Source organism: Orussus abietinus, unplaced genomic scaffold, assembly GCF_000612105.2.
Source record: "Orussus abietinus isolate OABI.00-Male unplaced genomic scaffold, Oabi_2.0 scaffold149, whole genome shotgun sequence".
Classification (NCBI taxonomy): Eukaryota; Metazoa; Arthropoda; class Insecta; order Hymenoptera; family Orussidae; genus Orussus; species Orussus abietinus.
The window spans coordinates 53,861-71,280 of NW_019394571.1; the positions used below are offsets into that span (position 1 = coordinate 53,861).

Genomic DNA, 17,420 nt, shown 5'->3' on the forward strand with positions numbered 1-17,420 from the left:
ATGACATTTTGAAGAATTACCACGTTGACACGACTTATGTACGATGAATTGGTCACGATATAACCCAATAAAGGTAGTCGGGATATACCCTAATACCACCTACATTCATTGTTTACAACCGATGTGTAAATGTTTATTGGCAAAAAGCAAAAAACACGTATTTCTTAATTTTTTGCGAGCAATCACATCGCGTAAGTGGAACTTAAGTAGGAGTGCTTGTTTAATGGATATTAGAAAAAAATGTCGCCTGAAGGGTAGTTCACCCCCTTGGGGGTGTTGTAGCATTGCTGGACAATATTGTGTTTTCACCGTCCTTATACAGAATACGTTTATACCAAGTTTCGTCGAAATCCCTCCATTGCTTCAATGAAAAATATTATACAAATCGAATTTTTGCCAAACTTTGGGGGGTTGTTTCACCCATTACATGCGGACCATGCAGATATAAAAAAACACGTGTCTCTTAGATTTTTGTGTTCTTCAACATATATGAAACTCAATAAGATCGGAGGCGGACACTTGGGAATGTTTCCTTGTAAGTTGTAACAGCTTTTTGCATCTTACCTGTCTCGTGGAACGCTGAACCAGTACTCGGGTTGAAGTTTCTTCTTGCCGTAGCTCATGATCGGCGTAGATTTTGGGATCTTCTTGTCCTTCGGCCTCCCGGTGCGCAGTCTGAGATAGAGAGGAGGATGCTCACAGGAACGCGCAGGCCGGGGTATCAATTCTGTTACAATTGATCGATGAGAAAAGTATTCATTAATACATTCACGACCCTCGGGATTTGGGTACGGTTTGGAGAAGTTCGTTCGCGAAGAGGTAGCTCGAAGTACCAACATAATGTTTCCTAATAAACGTTAAGGCTTGAACTTCGGACGCGATGGTGTATAAAATAAAGACCACCTCGCGACGTTGATGTAACCAGCTACTAGTTTCTTCGTGCACATGCCTCTTCGAGAAACGATCTCGCCGAGATTCAAAGCGTATCTCTTCCGGACCAAGAGATTAATTCTCACACAACACGAAATGCAAAATATACACGCCGGTTGACGAGTCGGAGAATTCAGCCGAATGAAATCTTTTCCAGGACCTCGCGAATGGAGAATGTTACACCTGGGAGGTGTTTCGGCACCGAGCACCTTGTAGCAAAGGGTCACGTGCGCTTACACATACGCACACACGCACGCGACATGCTTTACAGTGATCCTTTACAAGTATGGAGTCGCTTTCGGAGATAACTCGAGGCAATGATGCGTAGGGCAAGGTGTCATATAGTATAGCAGGTTCGATCGAAAGAATTGTACATAGAAAAGACTGCTTCGGAGTGGTAACGGTAGCAGTAGTAGTAGTTACGGTGGGAGCAATGGTAGCTTTTAGTAATAATTATCGGTAACAGTTGTAGTGATGTGCAAGTGCAGCAGCCGAACTGAACAGAAACGCTCGGGTGTTTCGAAGTTCTCGAGATGTGTCCTCCAAGGGTTCGTAGACTTTTCCCGCAAGTTCCGAACATAAAACGAAAAGCCTGTAAGAATGCACTGGACAGAAACCGGGACGAAGAATCCATGGCAGCTAGCGAAGGAGACGAAATTAAAGAGACGGACGGAGGGGGATTTAGGCATTAAATGGGCAGAGAGCAAGCAAATACAGTGTGAACCTACCGAGGTCATCGAAATCGAGGAAATTAAGTGCTTGGACTAGAGGGACAACAGAAACAGATGACATTACTGGATTAGTATGATTCCATCATCCGCGTATCATGAAATCTACGATGCTGGTTCCGTACATTTCACGTCTAATCGATAACACCGGTAGCTCGTGATAAAGAATAAAAAGTATGGGTGTATACTTTTATTTTTATCGAGGAAATTAATCGATTTGTTCATAGAACTCTTGTTCGGACGATTAGTACGGAGAACGCGATCTAACAAGATACATAAAGATGCATTAAAAGATAATCTAGCAGCAAGGTTTACATGGTTACCTTAGTCAAAATTGATGAAACTGCTTGAAAGGTTACACAGCTTCAACACAATAAATTTCATGATACACGAGATACGATGGCGTTCGGTACCGAGAGATCACAATTGTCTTGCATAATATCTCTCGAAGCCGAACACGATGTGCTAGAATTCTGTCAAATGAATTCAATTGTATAAAACAAAGAAAAAGTATCTGCCCGTTTTGACAGAATTCGAGCAATTTTCTACACTAGGTGAAACGAAGTAGTCGTTTCTTCAAATCTAGAGTCAAATATAATAGTACGATGCGTCGTAGTAATGCAGGATGTACCTCCTATTCTTAAATATTTAAGCGTATGTATGCACATCGTTACAAGAAACTTAATCATAATGTCATTTTTAATATGATTTAATTTTGAAGATTTGAAGAAACAAGTGGATAACAATTGGTTACTGCACCCGTTATGATAATAGAATCGATTGTGAACATGAATCGCAATATTACTACCTACATGACATCTACACCAATCGATTTTTAACGATAACTTCCACATTTTTACTGTTATCTCCACGAGGTAATGAGGGTTCCGTCTCTTAAGGTGAAGTGAAACATCCTTCAAATCAGTCGATTCGAATACAACACTTTTTTTTAAGGGCATTAGACCAAACTGTCCGAAACTTTGACACATCACTCTTGATCATCTAAGAATTATCCTGACACATTCAAAATTTAGATTTTTCAAAAAAATTTTTTAACTCAGTCCAGACCAGAACCAAAATGGCGTCGAGCTCTTATATTTCGATCAATATACAATTATCGAAGGCTCTGATATGAGAATCGAAAGGGTTAGGATAATTTTACGACAATTTAGAACACTCTGGTAGTCGATAAACTCATATTTTAACGGGATAAAGGCAAAAAAAGTGTTGTATGCGCTTGTATGTCAAAACGATGGGAATACGAGGTCTCGGAGTGAAAATTTAATTGACTTGGAAATCACAGATGGCGCAGGGGGTCCCTCCGCAGTCAATTAGGGCCCAGAAGGCATGAACCCAGAGGATTTCTGGAGTTTTACTTCGATTTCTTCATAATTATTATACCAAAACGACAGGTGGAATATGCCATTTGGTACAATACACAATATAATTCGACACAGCTGTCGATATAAAAACGAACGTCGGCAACGTAGGCATTTAGAAAAATCTTCTTTATCGACGTTGATCAAGTTTCTCGACGTGTTTCACTTCACCTTAATATACGAGCAAGCTTATCATTTCATCGACAACGGTTCAAATTGAAAACACGATATGTTGCCTGGAAAATAATTTATCTAAAAAGCTGCGCTGAGCGGATGTTGTGCACTCTACATGTACGACTTTGAATCCCTGCATCATGTTTTTTCCCTTGTACTTTTCTATGTGTTTCCCGAAAATGCAGCAAATTTCAAAATAATTGGACACAAAGATGCACAGACTTTTTAATTTTTCTTCCACCTAGATATGATTGTATTTGATTTTATTTTGTGAAAAGTGTTGGTTCCATAGGTTCATTGAAAAACCCGGTAGAGTTTTGGGCCAAGTACGTGTATGCAATGGCCATACAGTTTTTTACAATGAAGTTCCGTACAGCAATAAGATGAATATCAGTCTCAATTTTGGAATATTACTGCTCTTTCGCTATTGCAGAACCGGCTACCAGTGCACTACAGTCGAAAGGAATAATGAAGTCATGTACGGTGTTCATAAATTATGCTCTTTCTAGTCACTATATTTATATCCGATTTATTAATCCCACATGTTTTAATGATCCTCGGGTTCAAGTGTCTTTTACCACAGAGTAGATGAGAGTTGCCACGAGGCATAAATGCATATTTGTAAACTTTATTGCGGCTCGAGAACCTTTCTGCATAATTCGATGCGCAATTCCAGAAATGGTATGCTCATACATCGGTATAAAAATAAAACATTGGGTTATGCCAGAACGAAGTTCACGCAATAAAATTCATGTCAGCAAATGAAGATCCGAAGCGACTCTCGTTTTCTCTCTATTCTTATTCAACGATTCTGTTATCATTTTCGCTTGCATTTCTTCATAAAGATATGAGGATAAATTCCTCCGTTTGTCTGTTTCAACGGATCGGAAAAAGATGCATAATAGTTGCTTTATTGAGACAGTCAGTGTTTGTTCATTTAAAACATAATTAAAGTAGGTAGTAAAATGTGTTTGTGATATTTGCAAAGACATAGAAACTAAAGAACATGCAGTATCTCTTTACCTACAAAAAAACAAAATTATTACAATAATTTCAATGTGTACATACGTAACGAAGAGATTAATTCTAACCCTTTTCATACTCTTCAAACTGACTTTTTCTATGGGCCTAAAACGAATGAAATTTAAAAAATGGAGCTACAAAGCATTGATAAAAAATGTTTACCTTTAGAAAAGTAATATTATTCACACTAATCATTTTAAAGAACAGTATTTAAAAAAAAAACCTTTCTATAATGAAGATGTTAAAAAAAGTAAGTATACTGACAGAATTAAGAGCATCTATATCAAACTAGTTTGATTTAAAAATCAAGAAATAATTTTTAAGACTTTTTATAATTATTACCTCTTTCAGTGTAACACTTTAACCTATTAAAGACCTACTTTGTTATTAAAAAATCTTCATTTTTTTATGAATACCAAGTTTGTACATTATTGTAAAACAGTAATCTTTTTCATATCATACACATAAATAATTAAAAAATAATGCGATCTTTGTCCAGTATCCTACTTCAGTATCCTAAATTTCACAATTAATTTACGAGAAAAAAAATATTTTTATACAATATTGTATAAGGTGCCTCACTATATAAAACTTTTGCAATTTTGCATCTTTTTCATACCCGTTATAGCAGTTTCTAGTCCGAATTATTACTTACAAAGTTGCAAAGTTATCCTTTCGTGTTTGTGGCAACTTCTGCACAACTTTGTTTTAATGAACGAATAAATGGTGAATTTCAATTTTTAAGTGTTCCCTTAAGTTTAAGTCGTCATTGCCGAGTGGCACCGTAATAAATAGGGTGCTTATAATAATCCACATTTGTTTACCGAGGTAGTTTGTCATATTNTTAATTTTATATACCGTTAGATGAAAACTATAACTGTATTTATGTATTCTACATTATATATTTGAAGTTATATTATAATAGGAATTTTAAAAAAGAATCTACATTACTTCATCGCATTTCTCAACTTTTTGTTTTATGGAGTTAATCAATGTGTGCACTGAGCGGCTCATATGTCAGTAAGAAATACTCACTATTTGGTTGATTACAGATTTACTTGAATAAGAGATATGGGTTGACAAATAAGTATCCTCCCATTCTCTCCGATCTTCTCAATATTACTACTTCCGTTAAACATTTCTAAGTTATTACAAAGTGAATATTAGACTTTTGAACGTTGTGTACGTTTTACTTACAGACTAAGTTTCGGAACGATTCGTGTAATTCACAACAACAACACTTTTGGTGCAAAATGAATTTTTTGCTAAACACCTTTTTACTATTATAATTACGTTTCACCAGATGTCGTTTAGTCACAACAAGATATTTCAATCATCCATTTATGTGAAGTACAAAGGTGGAATGTTATAAAAATAAAAAAATATCGATATTTAAAGGTCGAATATGCGTTAAACAAGGCAAGCAATTTAATACGCTTCGGAAGAATACCGTCTCGTAATTATGTTTTACGCATTACTAGGTAGTTGCCTAAATATTTTTGTAACATTTAACTTGATTTTTTTTTTCTTTTTAAATTCACTATAATATATTTGATTTCAGTCCCAAGTATAAACAGATAGTAGAAATAATCCTTGCGGTTAGTTTTTATTATGAAAAGAAATCGTATTAAGGTGAAGTGAAACCCCCTTCGAATCAGTCGATTCGAATACAACACTTTTTTAAGGGTATTAGACCGAACTGTCCGAAACTTTAGCACATCACTCCTGATCATCTAAGAATTGTCCTGACACATTCAAAATTTGGATTTTTCAAACGAATTTTTTAACTTAGTCCAGACCAGAACCAAAATGGCGTCGAGCTCTCATATTTCGATCAATATACAATTATCGAAGGCTCTGATATGAGAATCGAAAGGGTCGGGACAATTTTACGACAATTTAGAACACTCTGGTAATCGATAAACTCGCATTAGAACGGGATAAAGGCAAAAAAAGTGTTGTATGCGCTTCTTTGCTAAAACGATGGTAATACGAGGTCTCGGAGTGAAAATTTAATTGACCTGGAAATCACAGATGGCGCAGGGGGTCCCTCCGCAGTGAATTAAGGCCCCAGAAGGCATGAATCCAAAGGATTTCTGGAGTTTTACTTCGATTTCTTTATAATTATTGTACGAAAATAACAGGTGGAATATACCATTTGGTACAATACAGAATATAATTCGACCCAGCTGTCAATATAAAAACGAACGTCGGCAACGTAGGCATTTAGAAAAATCTTCTTTATCGACGTTGATCAAGTTCCTCGACGCGTTTCACTTCACCTTAAGAGATATTAATTTAGCAAATGACTATTTACGTCAAATGTGCTGTTGTCATGTTATGTGTACAAAGATAAAGAAACTCACTGTCGATGCTGGCGAAAAGATCTGGCATGTCATCGGCGGAAACCATACTACGGTAGTCCAACTTCGGAGCCGTTGAAGTTTTGCTTCCCCTGCTACTATCAACACTGCTACTCCCAGATGAGGTAAGAGGTTGTTGCCTTATGAATGTGCCTACCGAAGAGCGCCTGAAAGGAGATTTCGGTTAACCAAGTTGCAGATTACTAAAAGGAACTACCATTTCAAAGTTACGACGATTGTACAACATTCTGTCATTACTTATGAAGACATTTCAACGCGTACTTAACCAGATTTCTTTACTGTAAAGTGCTTCATTCTCAAATCGTAAAAATCTAGTTTCAAGCTTTCGTTAGATAACACTTGTTGACAAGTTTTCTGAGTGCTCAAGTGTAAAGATTAGCTAAAAATAGTCTAGTATTTACACACCGTTAATTTTTCTAAGCGCTATCAGCTTGAATGTAGTTTAAGGTGAAGTGAAATCCCTTCAGAACAGTCAATTCAAATAAGACACTTTTTTTTAAGGACACTATCCGAAACTTTAGCACATTACTCGTGAACGCCTAAGACTTGTCCTGACACTTTCGAAATTTGGTTTTTGAAACAAATTGTTCAACTTAGCCCAGACTAGAACCAAAAATGACGCCGAGCTCTTATATTTCGATCAATATCCAATTATTGAAGGCTCCGATGTGAGAAACGAAAGTGTCAGGAAAATTGTACAACAATTTGGAACACTCTAATAATTGAGAAATTAGAATTTCAACGGGATAAAAGCAAAAAAAGTGTCTTACGAGTTTCTGTGATAAAACGAAGGTGACACGAGTCTCGGAGAAGAAATTTAGTTGCCACTGAAATCACAGATGGCGCAGGGTAGCACTCTGCAGTTAATTAGGGCATCGGAAACCATAAATCCAGAGTATTTCTGGAGTTTTACGTCGATTTCTTTATAAATATTGTACGGAAACAACATATGGAGGATATCATTTAGTACAATACTCAATGTAATTCGGCACAACTGTCAATATAAAAACAAACGTCAGCAGCGTAGGTATTTAAAAAAATCTTTTTTAACGACATCGATCAAATTTCTCGACGTGTTTCACTTCACCTTAAGGAACTTAAATTCAAGAAGGCATAAAAGATAAAATTGGCTCAGTATTTTTTGACATTTCAGTGATGTACTTTTTCCAATTTTGCTAACCATTTATGATTCTATGTTAAGCAAGATTTGATATTTAATAGGCAAAGATAAAGACCATAAAGAGTTCAGGTTTGTATATATGGTTCAATAGCCGATACAATAATCAGGTATTCGTAACTTTAAAATCCAAAGATATCTAAATAAACAGTAAGCATGGGATAACATTCAGGATAAATGCAGTTCCATCATACGGCGAGAAAGTAAAATTAAAATTAATAACGTTGGTGACGCAGTGTTCAATGGATGTTGTGTGGTTTGTCTGTAAGCAAGACAGACGGTCATAATTTTTACATTTATCCGTATGGCTACGATGCTGAAAACAATCACGCTTATTCTAAGAGAATATCATGAATCTAGGCAAGTTTCCTTTATTTCTTAACATCGGGAGGAACGATACGTATAAAAAATAAGGGAAAGCGAGCGCAAACATTACTATATAAGGCGAAATTACCCAGCAAGAAATGCACCAGCGGCGATTTATGTATGAAATCTAAGTTATTTCTACTTTTAGCAGAATATATTCAATTAAAAGTATTCAACATAAATGAACAGGTTCAGTTGGTGACTATACAGATATCGCAAAAATTTAGACTTTGAACAATTGATTATTTGATATTTATAATTTCAATGAATCCATAGATGCAAATTGCATGAAAATCAGTTAGTTAAATAACACAATTGGTACATGGCAATATCTGTTAATTAATTCTTACACATAAAATAATACATTATTTCTGTTTAATTTCTCTTCTATCGTAACTATAACGACGTTAAGAAGTATTCAAACTCCCATAACGTTCATAAATTTTATATACAGATTAATTTTCAAAAATTACTTTATATTCAATACTACCTCCGTTAATAAAATTCTTCGACAACAGCAAAAACGTCTTGAATGTCTGAGACTATAACCGTACCGTATGAGACTATAACCGTACCGAGAGATCTGGGTAGGTTCTTCATCTCTGAAGAAAATCGTCTGTATGAAGTATTCTATAAACTACGGATTCGATCTCGACTCGTGGAGTTTTCGCGCCATTCGTGTCAATTTGTAACGATTGCATCTCGAATAACTGAGATTCCATGACGAGATGTGTGACTGTGTTGACTGGAATAACCAAGGCAAAGAATATGATAGGAACATAGCGAAGATAGATGGTTGGATCAAGAGAGATAGATAAAAATATGAAAGGGTTACGTAGGACGGAGGCAGGGATCAGACTCACCCGATGAGGCCTCCTGGAGAGAATTGGGGATTGACGCTGTCCTGGGAGAGAGAGGAGGCGGTGAGAGGAGGAGTGCCTCCGGTCCTACCGCCCCCGCCACTCTCTTCGCTAGGGGTTTTAGCGAACAGGCCCGAGCTAAAGTCACTCACCAGGTTGATCGGCGAGCTTATGTTCACCACCATTACACATTCGTGGTTAGTTACGATGCAAATAGGACATTAAGACGTTAATCGATCGCAGGATAATCGTAATAGCAAAGGGAACGGGTTTCGGTGGAACTTTCCCTGATTCCCACGTGCGCTCGCGAATAAAAGATTTAGTCTCTTAGAGCAGGAAAGGAAGAGTAAGTACCGCTCCGCATAACGATTGCCTAACACGCAGAAAGCAGATGTGCGCAAGTGGCTAAATAACCTTCTATTTTGCGAATCATTCACTACGTGACTGCTAAGGAAACTTAGCGGAAGCGATTAATTCGCGAAAACCGAAGAAAAACTGCGTCAGAATTTTACTGATCCCTGTAAGACGTTCTTTCGGAGCATGAATTGCTTTCGCTGCAAATTTATAGATTATCATAAGGCTCGTGTTGCAATACAAACGCAAGTCACTCGATATAATCCACTGTACGCGATCAAATGCCCAGCAAGCGGATTGGACAGCCGCGTTTACGATGCCGCTGTGGCTTTCATTTTCTTAAGATAGTAGAGTACCGAGTTAATCGAAAATGCAGATTTTTTCAGGGCCGATATACGAGCACTGATACTCACCTTGAAAATACTTTACTGAAAACGGAAGAATGATGAGCATCCGCGCTGTTAGGTAGACTTGAGACCTTCTCAAGAGCAGTTTTGCCATCTTCCTTCTCCCCGGTTAAACCCTCCATCCAGGACAATGGGTAAGATAGCCGTTTGATCATCTGAAAAACGTCCCGTTGCTCTTACTTCGCGCGTAATCAGTGATAAAGAATATTATAAAATACCCCTGAAGTTGCTTAAACTGGAATCAAATTAATCGCCAGACATGACGGTACCTTATTTTTACGTGTCTCCTGTTTGTCATCATCTTTATGATCTTCGTCCTTTTCTTGCTCTTCGGCGTTGCTCTCCAAACTGAAGGACACCGAGCTAGCTTTCTTCCTGCCGTTGATGGCGGAGCCGCTATCCAATGAATTGCTCGTAACATTCGTCGGTGCAATTGTTATAGGAGGAACCCAGTCCGAGGACAGTACTATGTCTGCATCCGAGTAGACTTTCTTCGATGGAATTGGCTGAACCACCGGAAGCGGAGGATTAGGATCGCGGATGTCGATGCCGGAGTCATGACACGACAGTTTGACTAGAGATCCCTCTTCGTCTTCGGGAATGGCATTAGGTTTCACTGGTTCTGCCTGAAAAGGTGATATGCCGTTATATTTTCAAATTAACGAACTATAACATTAAGCAATGATTTAACGTTATAATAGGGTCTGTACCTTATCCGAGTTTAGAGAATCCTGCTGTTCATCGTCAACAGAGAATGAACATCGATCCTTGCTAGGAACTGCCCAGTGGTGATCGAGCAAGGAACGTTTTCGCTCTTCGAGCGTTTTGCTCGCTTGTCCGCCACCGCATTCTTTAGAAGCATTATCTTTATCCTTATCTTTATCTTTGGTTAAAGCTGATCCTTCATCCTGTAAAAAATATATCATTAGAAAATACATCCATAAACAAGTTAAGTTTTCCCTTTAAATTGTCTGATTTTCAGTTTATCTAACTTCCATTAAAATCGCTTTATATTTAATATATTGTTTCTTTCTACAACTATGACAATATATAATTTCCAAATTACAATTTCAGAACTCCACTCGTTGGCTCCAATAAAAATGTCAGATATATATTAAAATGTACAGTAGTCTCTCGTATAGCGGGAATACTGGCATACTGGCGTACACTTTGTTTATTTAGTATACATTGTATATCTTGAAAATAAATAAAAATACAGAAAAGAATGAGTCATGCAGACTTCTGAAATTCTTTGGAGAAAATGTCTACTACAAAAAAATAAGATACCGCGCGTCCACGGTTTTCATTGACATGCAATGTATTTATATTTAGTCCCATTTCGACTGATATGTACATACATTTTGAAGATTAGTTGGTGTAACGAGATCTCTTTCGAAGGCCTTTGGAAAAGCGGCACCGTCTCTTTCGGCACAACTGCAAACACTTTCACTGTCGTCGCCTGCGAGCTCCGAAAAGTTTTCATCTTTGCCCGGTGATTGACATTTGTGTCCATCGGCTTGCGATGGTTTCTTCATATAATATATATCAGGTTTCTTTTCAGGATTATTAGACTCTGTATGGCTAACTCGCATATGCGCGATATCGTAATATATCACGGCGTTTACAACAAATTCCATTGGTGCAATCACTCCGTACGATTCCGCTCCATGCTCGATTACCAGAGGATCCGAAACGTATGGATCAAACATCACTGCATTTGGTGTCACCAGGAGCACTCCTTCAACGACGCCCTAGAAAGATAAATTTCTATGAGAAAATATTATTAAATTATCCGTTTCGATGTCAAACCTTTGCCTTGATGTCGCTATGTTTCTAATTTATGAATAGTTGCCCCATTGCTACAGTAAAATGACATACGTCTCCAAAGCTAGCANTTATACAATATTGTATAAGGTGCCTCACTATATAAAACTTTTGCAATTTTGCATCTTTTTCATACCCGTTATAGCAGTTTCTAGTCCGAATTATTACTTACAAAGTTGCAAAGTTATCCTTTCGTGTTTGTGGCAACTTCTGCACAACTTTGTTTTAATGAACGAATAAATGGTGAATTTCAATTTTTAAGTGTTCCCTTAAGTTTAAGTCGTCATTGCCGAGTGGCACCGTAATAAATAGGGTGCTTATAATAATCCACATTTGTTTACCGAGGTAGTTTGTCATATTTTTGATTATTATAAATAAGAGGCTCTCGATCTGATTATCCAATCTAATTTTACCATAGCTACACAGTAACGGTTTACTGAATTTCAGTTAATTTTACATTGCACAAGTCATCGACAGACACTAAATTATCGTAAACCGAAAATTAAAGACTTGAAGTTACCTTCAAAATTGTGCATAGGGAAATTTCCCTGTTTATTACGATATCTTCGCATTTAAAGTTACTGCAAAAAATATTATTATTATTATTATTATTATTTAATACGAATATATTAAATTGTTATGGAAGGATACGTACGTAAAATATAGACGGAGTCGGATCGAGAGTCTGATTCATTTTGTAATAACTCGAAAATGGCAAGATATTAGGATAATATTCAAAGAACTAAAGATTATGGTAATTGATATACTCATGGTAATGAGTTGAGGTAATACATATCTTATTAGTAATGGCGTTCCTACGGTATATGAATTTACGTAATGTATGAAGAATGAAAACGTGGACAAATGACAAGAGATTCCCAAAATGAGAAGAGCAAACGTGAGACTTCCGATCAATATGAATTTGTTGAATTTTTCCAATGATTTGGCATTAAACCTCACTTCTGCTATGAGCTTCCTTAAAAAGCATTTATCGCTTGGTGGTCATTCATGATATGAGCCGCTCAATGCACACATCGACTAACTCCACTTTTTGAAACATCTTTAATTTAGGTGTCAAAGCACTTGGTATAGTCATAACTTTTTATATTTATAATATNTGGATTTTGGGCCCAAGGGGTGGAACAATATATTCTCTGCCGGTACACGAAGGTATTGACTAATTAATTGTTTAATTTCACTCGATTAAAATGGTGGTACTGGACTGGGAAACAATGAGAACCTATTGTAACTTTAAGAAAGGTGGTTTTCGTTTACCAAGGGTTGTCCTCTGGTGCCGTCAATGGAGCAATAAATTTTCCGTCAGTTTAGGAAGGTACTGTTTAATTATTCTATTCATTTGATTCCGTAAAAGGAGTGGTAAGGTAGGCAAGATCAGCAGGTCCCCCTTGGATGTTTGAAGAGGGTGAGTTTGGTGCCCGGGGGGTGGAGCAATAAAATTCTAAACTGAGCAATAAATAAGCAATAAATTTTTACTACATTTTACGCTACTTATTTTTTAATTTTGAGCAAATTATTAAATGGCTCTGCCAGCTTTGATGAAAAGCTGGCAAAGTCCTCGATTTTTTGAAAACGGCTGGAGCAATAAAATTGAAATTTGTGTAAGAAAAAAGCAATAAATTTTGATGTATAATTAATATGGGTCTGCTGATGTGGCTCTGCTAGCTTTGGAGACGTAAATGACATATACGCTACATTTGAAACAACCAGCGTACCATCTACTTCTACTTAAATCATAAAATTAACAACTCCTCATATTAATGTATGGTGATGTTAAAATCACCTCAGGATGCAAAACATGTGAAGCATATTACCTGGCCGTCGGTGATATGACGAACGTCGATTTTTAGAAATCTTTCCCGGTAGGGCTGTTCATCATCATCCATGTTCGTATTGGTGGTGCCGAGAGGGGTTTTGATTCTTTCCATGTGTCCGGGTTTAGGAGATACAGGCCGTAAATTATCCAGGAGTTCTGTTGCAGGGGAAAAAAGAATATTTTAGATAAATTTGATCGTAGTATCACGTTATACACCTTATAATGAACGTTTAATATATGTAGAGGTGTCTTTATAAGGCAGGTGGCTTATGGAAAACAGTTCGGGATTTTTCGACAGACAGACCGACCGGGATAAAACTCGTGTGCTGGAAGTCAAAATCGTGTTCAACCGACTGAACGAGCCTCGAAGAACTGTCGAGGAAGAAGACCGGTGTAATCGGTAGGTTACTGCACGGTCTAACAACAAGGTTGGCTCCTTAGTAATTGCGCACACACGATCTAGCATAATACACGACTTTGCATTATTCTTCACTGATACTGCCAGATACCACTTCGCCTTTACAATTACCTTACACGCGTATTTAATTGTTGCGCGACTTCACGTTTCGTGACGTTCCGTGCATGTAGAGTAATAAAACGTCATTTCTTCTACGCGAGTTCACGAATGCCCGGAAGAAAAATCATTTTAGTGAAATAAAAATCATATCATTAAATCAAACAGGATATACGTTTCCAAAAGAGACAGAAAGCAAGACAAAACGATACGAAGTGTGTATGGAACTTCAAATCAAATTCAATTAAGATTACCTACAGACATACTTTTTTTATAACATTTTCCAGTCTCTATAAATGAAAAAAGACTGAAGCACGTTCGGTACGTGCTTTGGGTTTAAAAGTACGTGGCAAAACAACACGTGCGTAAAACACTTATAATAAATACAAATAAAAGTACATTGACATTTTAATTCAGAGTGTTTCGTTCGTTGCGATAGGAACGGTGTCAAAATTAATATGTCATTATTTAGATATACGATTAATTTGGGTAAGACTAATCATACAAGATTTGGTGATTCATCTAAACATTTGGCCGGTTTAAAGAATGTCGAAAAATCCAAAGTTATTTACTCGGTTAGCGTTTCATTAGAAATGTAAGATTTCCCTTTTCTCTCGTTTTAAATTTTCCCGCGATTTAGGTAACTCATACAGTCTCCTCTAGCCATACATTTACGTGTGAATTTTTCATAAGTTCGATATATCAGATATTAGATAAATTATACAAGATTTGCTGATTCATCTAAACGTTTGGCCGGTTTAAAGAATGTCGAAAAATCCAAAGTTATTTACTCGGTTAGCGTTTCATTAGAAATGTAAGATTTCCCTTTTCTCTCGCTTTAAATTTTCCCGCGATTCAGGTAACTCGTACAGTCTTATCTACCCATACATTTACGTGTGAATTTTTCATATGTTCGATATATCAGATATTCGATAAATTATACAAGATTTGGTGTTTCATCTAAACGTTTGGCCGGTTTAAAGAATGTCGAAAAAACCAAAGTTATTTACTCGGTTAGCGTTTCATTAGAAATGTAAGATTTCCCTTTTCTCTCGTTTTAAATTTTCCCGCGATTTAGGTAACTCATATAGTCTCCTCTAGCCATACATTTAAGTGTGAATTTTTCATAAGTTCGATATCTCAGATATTCGACAAATCATGCAAGATTAGGTAATTCATCTAAACATTTGGTCGGTTTAAAAAATGTCGAAAAATCCAAAGCTATTTACTTGGTTAGCGTTTCATTAGAAATGTAAGATTTCCCTTTTCTCTCGTTTTAAATTTTCCCGCGATTCAGGTAACTCATACAGTCTCCTCTAGCCATACATTTACGTGTGAATTTTTCATATGTTCGATATATCAGATATTCGACAAATCATGCAAGATTTGATGATTCGTCTAAACATTTGGCCGGTTTAAAGAATGTCGAAAAATCCAAAGTTATTTACTTGGTTAGCGTTTCATTAGAAATGTAAGATTTCCCTTTTCTCTCGTTTTAAATTTTCCCGCGGTTCAGGCAACTCATACAGTCTTCTCTAGCCATACATTTACGTGTGAATTTTTCATACGTTCGATATATGTGCCCATAATTATGAAAGTGGTCTAAGTCAAAATTAAAAAAAAAAAATGAGTTTATCAGTTATTTCACGCCATATTATTTCAAACGAAATTAATTCAATGTAATTTCGAAACAAAAAAATATATGACTTAGACCACTTTCATAATTATGGGCACATATCAGATATTCGATAAATTATACAAGATTTGGCGATTCATCTAAACATTTGGTCGGTTTAAAGAATGTCGAAAAATCCAAAGCCATTTACTTGGTTAGCGTTTCATTAGAAATTTAAGATTTCCCTTTTCTCTCGTTTAAAATTTTTCCGAGATTCAGGTAATTCATACAGTCTCCTCTAGCCATACATTTACGTGTGAATTTTTCATAAGTTCGATATACCTTTTTCTTCGGGTGGTAGATCATCCTGAGACTCGTGATCGTGGCAAGGATCAGGACTGGGGGCATCTATTTCCACAGCACCTCCAGGACGTCCTTCCCCTCTAGCAGGTACCCACAGTTTTTGCCCCGGATAAATAAACGTACTTCCGAGTCTGTTGAGCTTGGTAAGCTCGGAAGGGGTGGTATCGAATCTGGCTGCCACTGACGGAAGCGTGTCCCGGTCACCCACCTGTCGGTAAAACAGGTATCGGTTATTCAAAGTCAAAATCTCTCTCTCTCGCTACAAATAACAAAATAAATAAATAAAACAAAACAAATAAATAAAACAAAGAAATAAAACAGAGGCTCGAATTGTTATATCTTTACTAAATACGAAGGGCGAACCAATGAAGAGCGAAATAACAGCTCAAAGTCGCCATGTCTCATTACTCATCTCCGAATATCATCGAGTCATTTGGAAATTTGTAATTCAACGAGAATAAGGTTGTGCTTTTTGACGTTGCAACATTGCAGAATCATTTGCTTTTTCGCCCTTATCCGTTAGACAATTCAAGGAGATATGAAAGTGTGATATATACATACTAAAAAGTCAAAATATTTATAAAACTTTTCTCCATACTGGGTGCACCAAATTATCTAAAACTTTAACACGTGATTATGGAGTTCTAAGGAAGAATACGCTGCCCGTGAAATTTCATTTTTCGAAAAAAAATACATGTTTTTTGGTTCTTATCCGGGATAAGTACAAAATTTTGTTCGAAAAAGAAATTTCACAAGCAGCGCGTTATTCCTTAGGGCCTCCATAATCACGTGTTAAAGTTTCAGATAATTCGGTGGGCCCAGTTTGGAGAAAAGTTTTATATATATTTTGACTTTTGCTCTTTCTTAATATTACTTAAAATAAAATGTTAGGTAGGGACCTAACAAGGGACGATCGACCATGGTTTGACAAGAGGCCATCCGATCCCCTTGCACATATTGCGGAAATGCAATTTCACGGACCGCCACCGATGCAACATTATAAGCTATATCCCTCATCAGTTTGTCAAACGGCACATCGCACCCTAGGCAGAATGTTCGACCAAAAAGGCACGATGTCGCGCCCGTGGACGCTCAGCTATCCAAAATTTCCTATACATCGTACTAAATGGACTCGTTATTCTGCAGAATTTTTCTTCTCGAGAACACGGTATTATTTAGACAGAAAATTAACTCCGAGCTGTATTTAATTTTGCAACGAGGTTTGCACAATGTGTCTATATTTAAATTTTCATGGACTGGAAAATCAACAAACCAGATACCGAGAGTATAGTCTCGTGTTAATTTTAGATTTTAGCGAGAGGAAATTTGCCTACTACGGACATTGAACCGCCGAGAGTGTATTAGCAAGCATTTTCTCCTTTTATTGGGGTTGATGACAGCCTGTGGTGCGCAGCTCGCCGATCAGATAAAGAATTAAACGAACAACTTCCCCTGCAATCATTAGGTATACTTTGCTCTTGCTTGCGA

General features: G+C 36.9%; 1 protein-coding gene across 8 annotated transcripts in view; it reads right to left on the reverse strand.

Moving 5' to 3' along the window:
- The window catches only part of LOC105703375 (oxidation resistance protein 1), a 121,901-nt gene that overhangs the window by 9,000 nt on the left and 95,481 nt on the right, over positions 1-17,420 (reverse strand). For all 8 annotated transcript variants that reach the window (XM_023432742.1, XM_023432741.1, XM_023432749.1 and 5 more), the window contains 8 exons: positions 15,912-16,140; positions 13,439-13,596; positions 11,141-11,533; positions 10,493-10,690; positions 10,052-10,408; positions 9,789-9,937; positions 6,601-6,764; positions 565-727 (listed from right to left, as the gene is read on the reverse strand). In XM_023432742.1, coding sequence (XP_023288510.1) covers positions 565-727; positions 6,601-6,764; positions 9,789-9,937; positions 10,052-10,408; positions 10,493-10,690; positions 11,141-11,533; positions 13,439-13,596; positions 15,912-16,140 — 1,811 coding nt within the window. The remainder of the gene's footprint in view (positions 1-564; positions 728-6,600; positions 6,765-9,788; positions 9,938-10,051; positions 10,409-10,492; positions 10,691-11,140; positions 11,534-13,438; positions 13,597-15,911; positions 16,141-17,420) is intronic.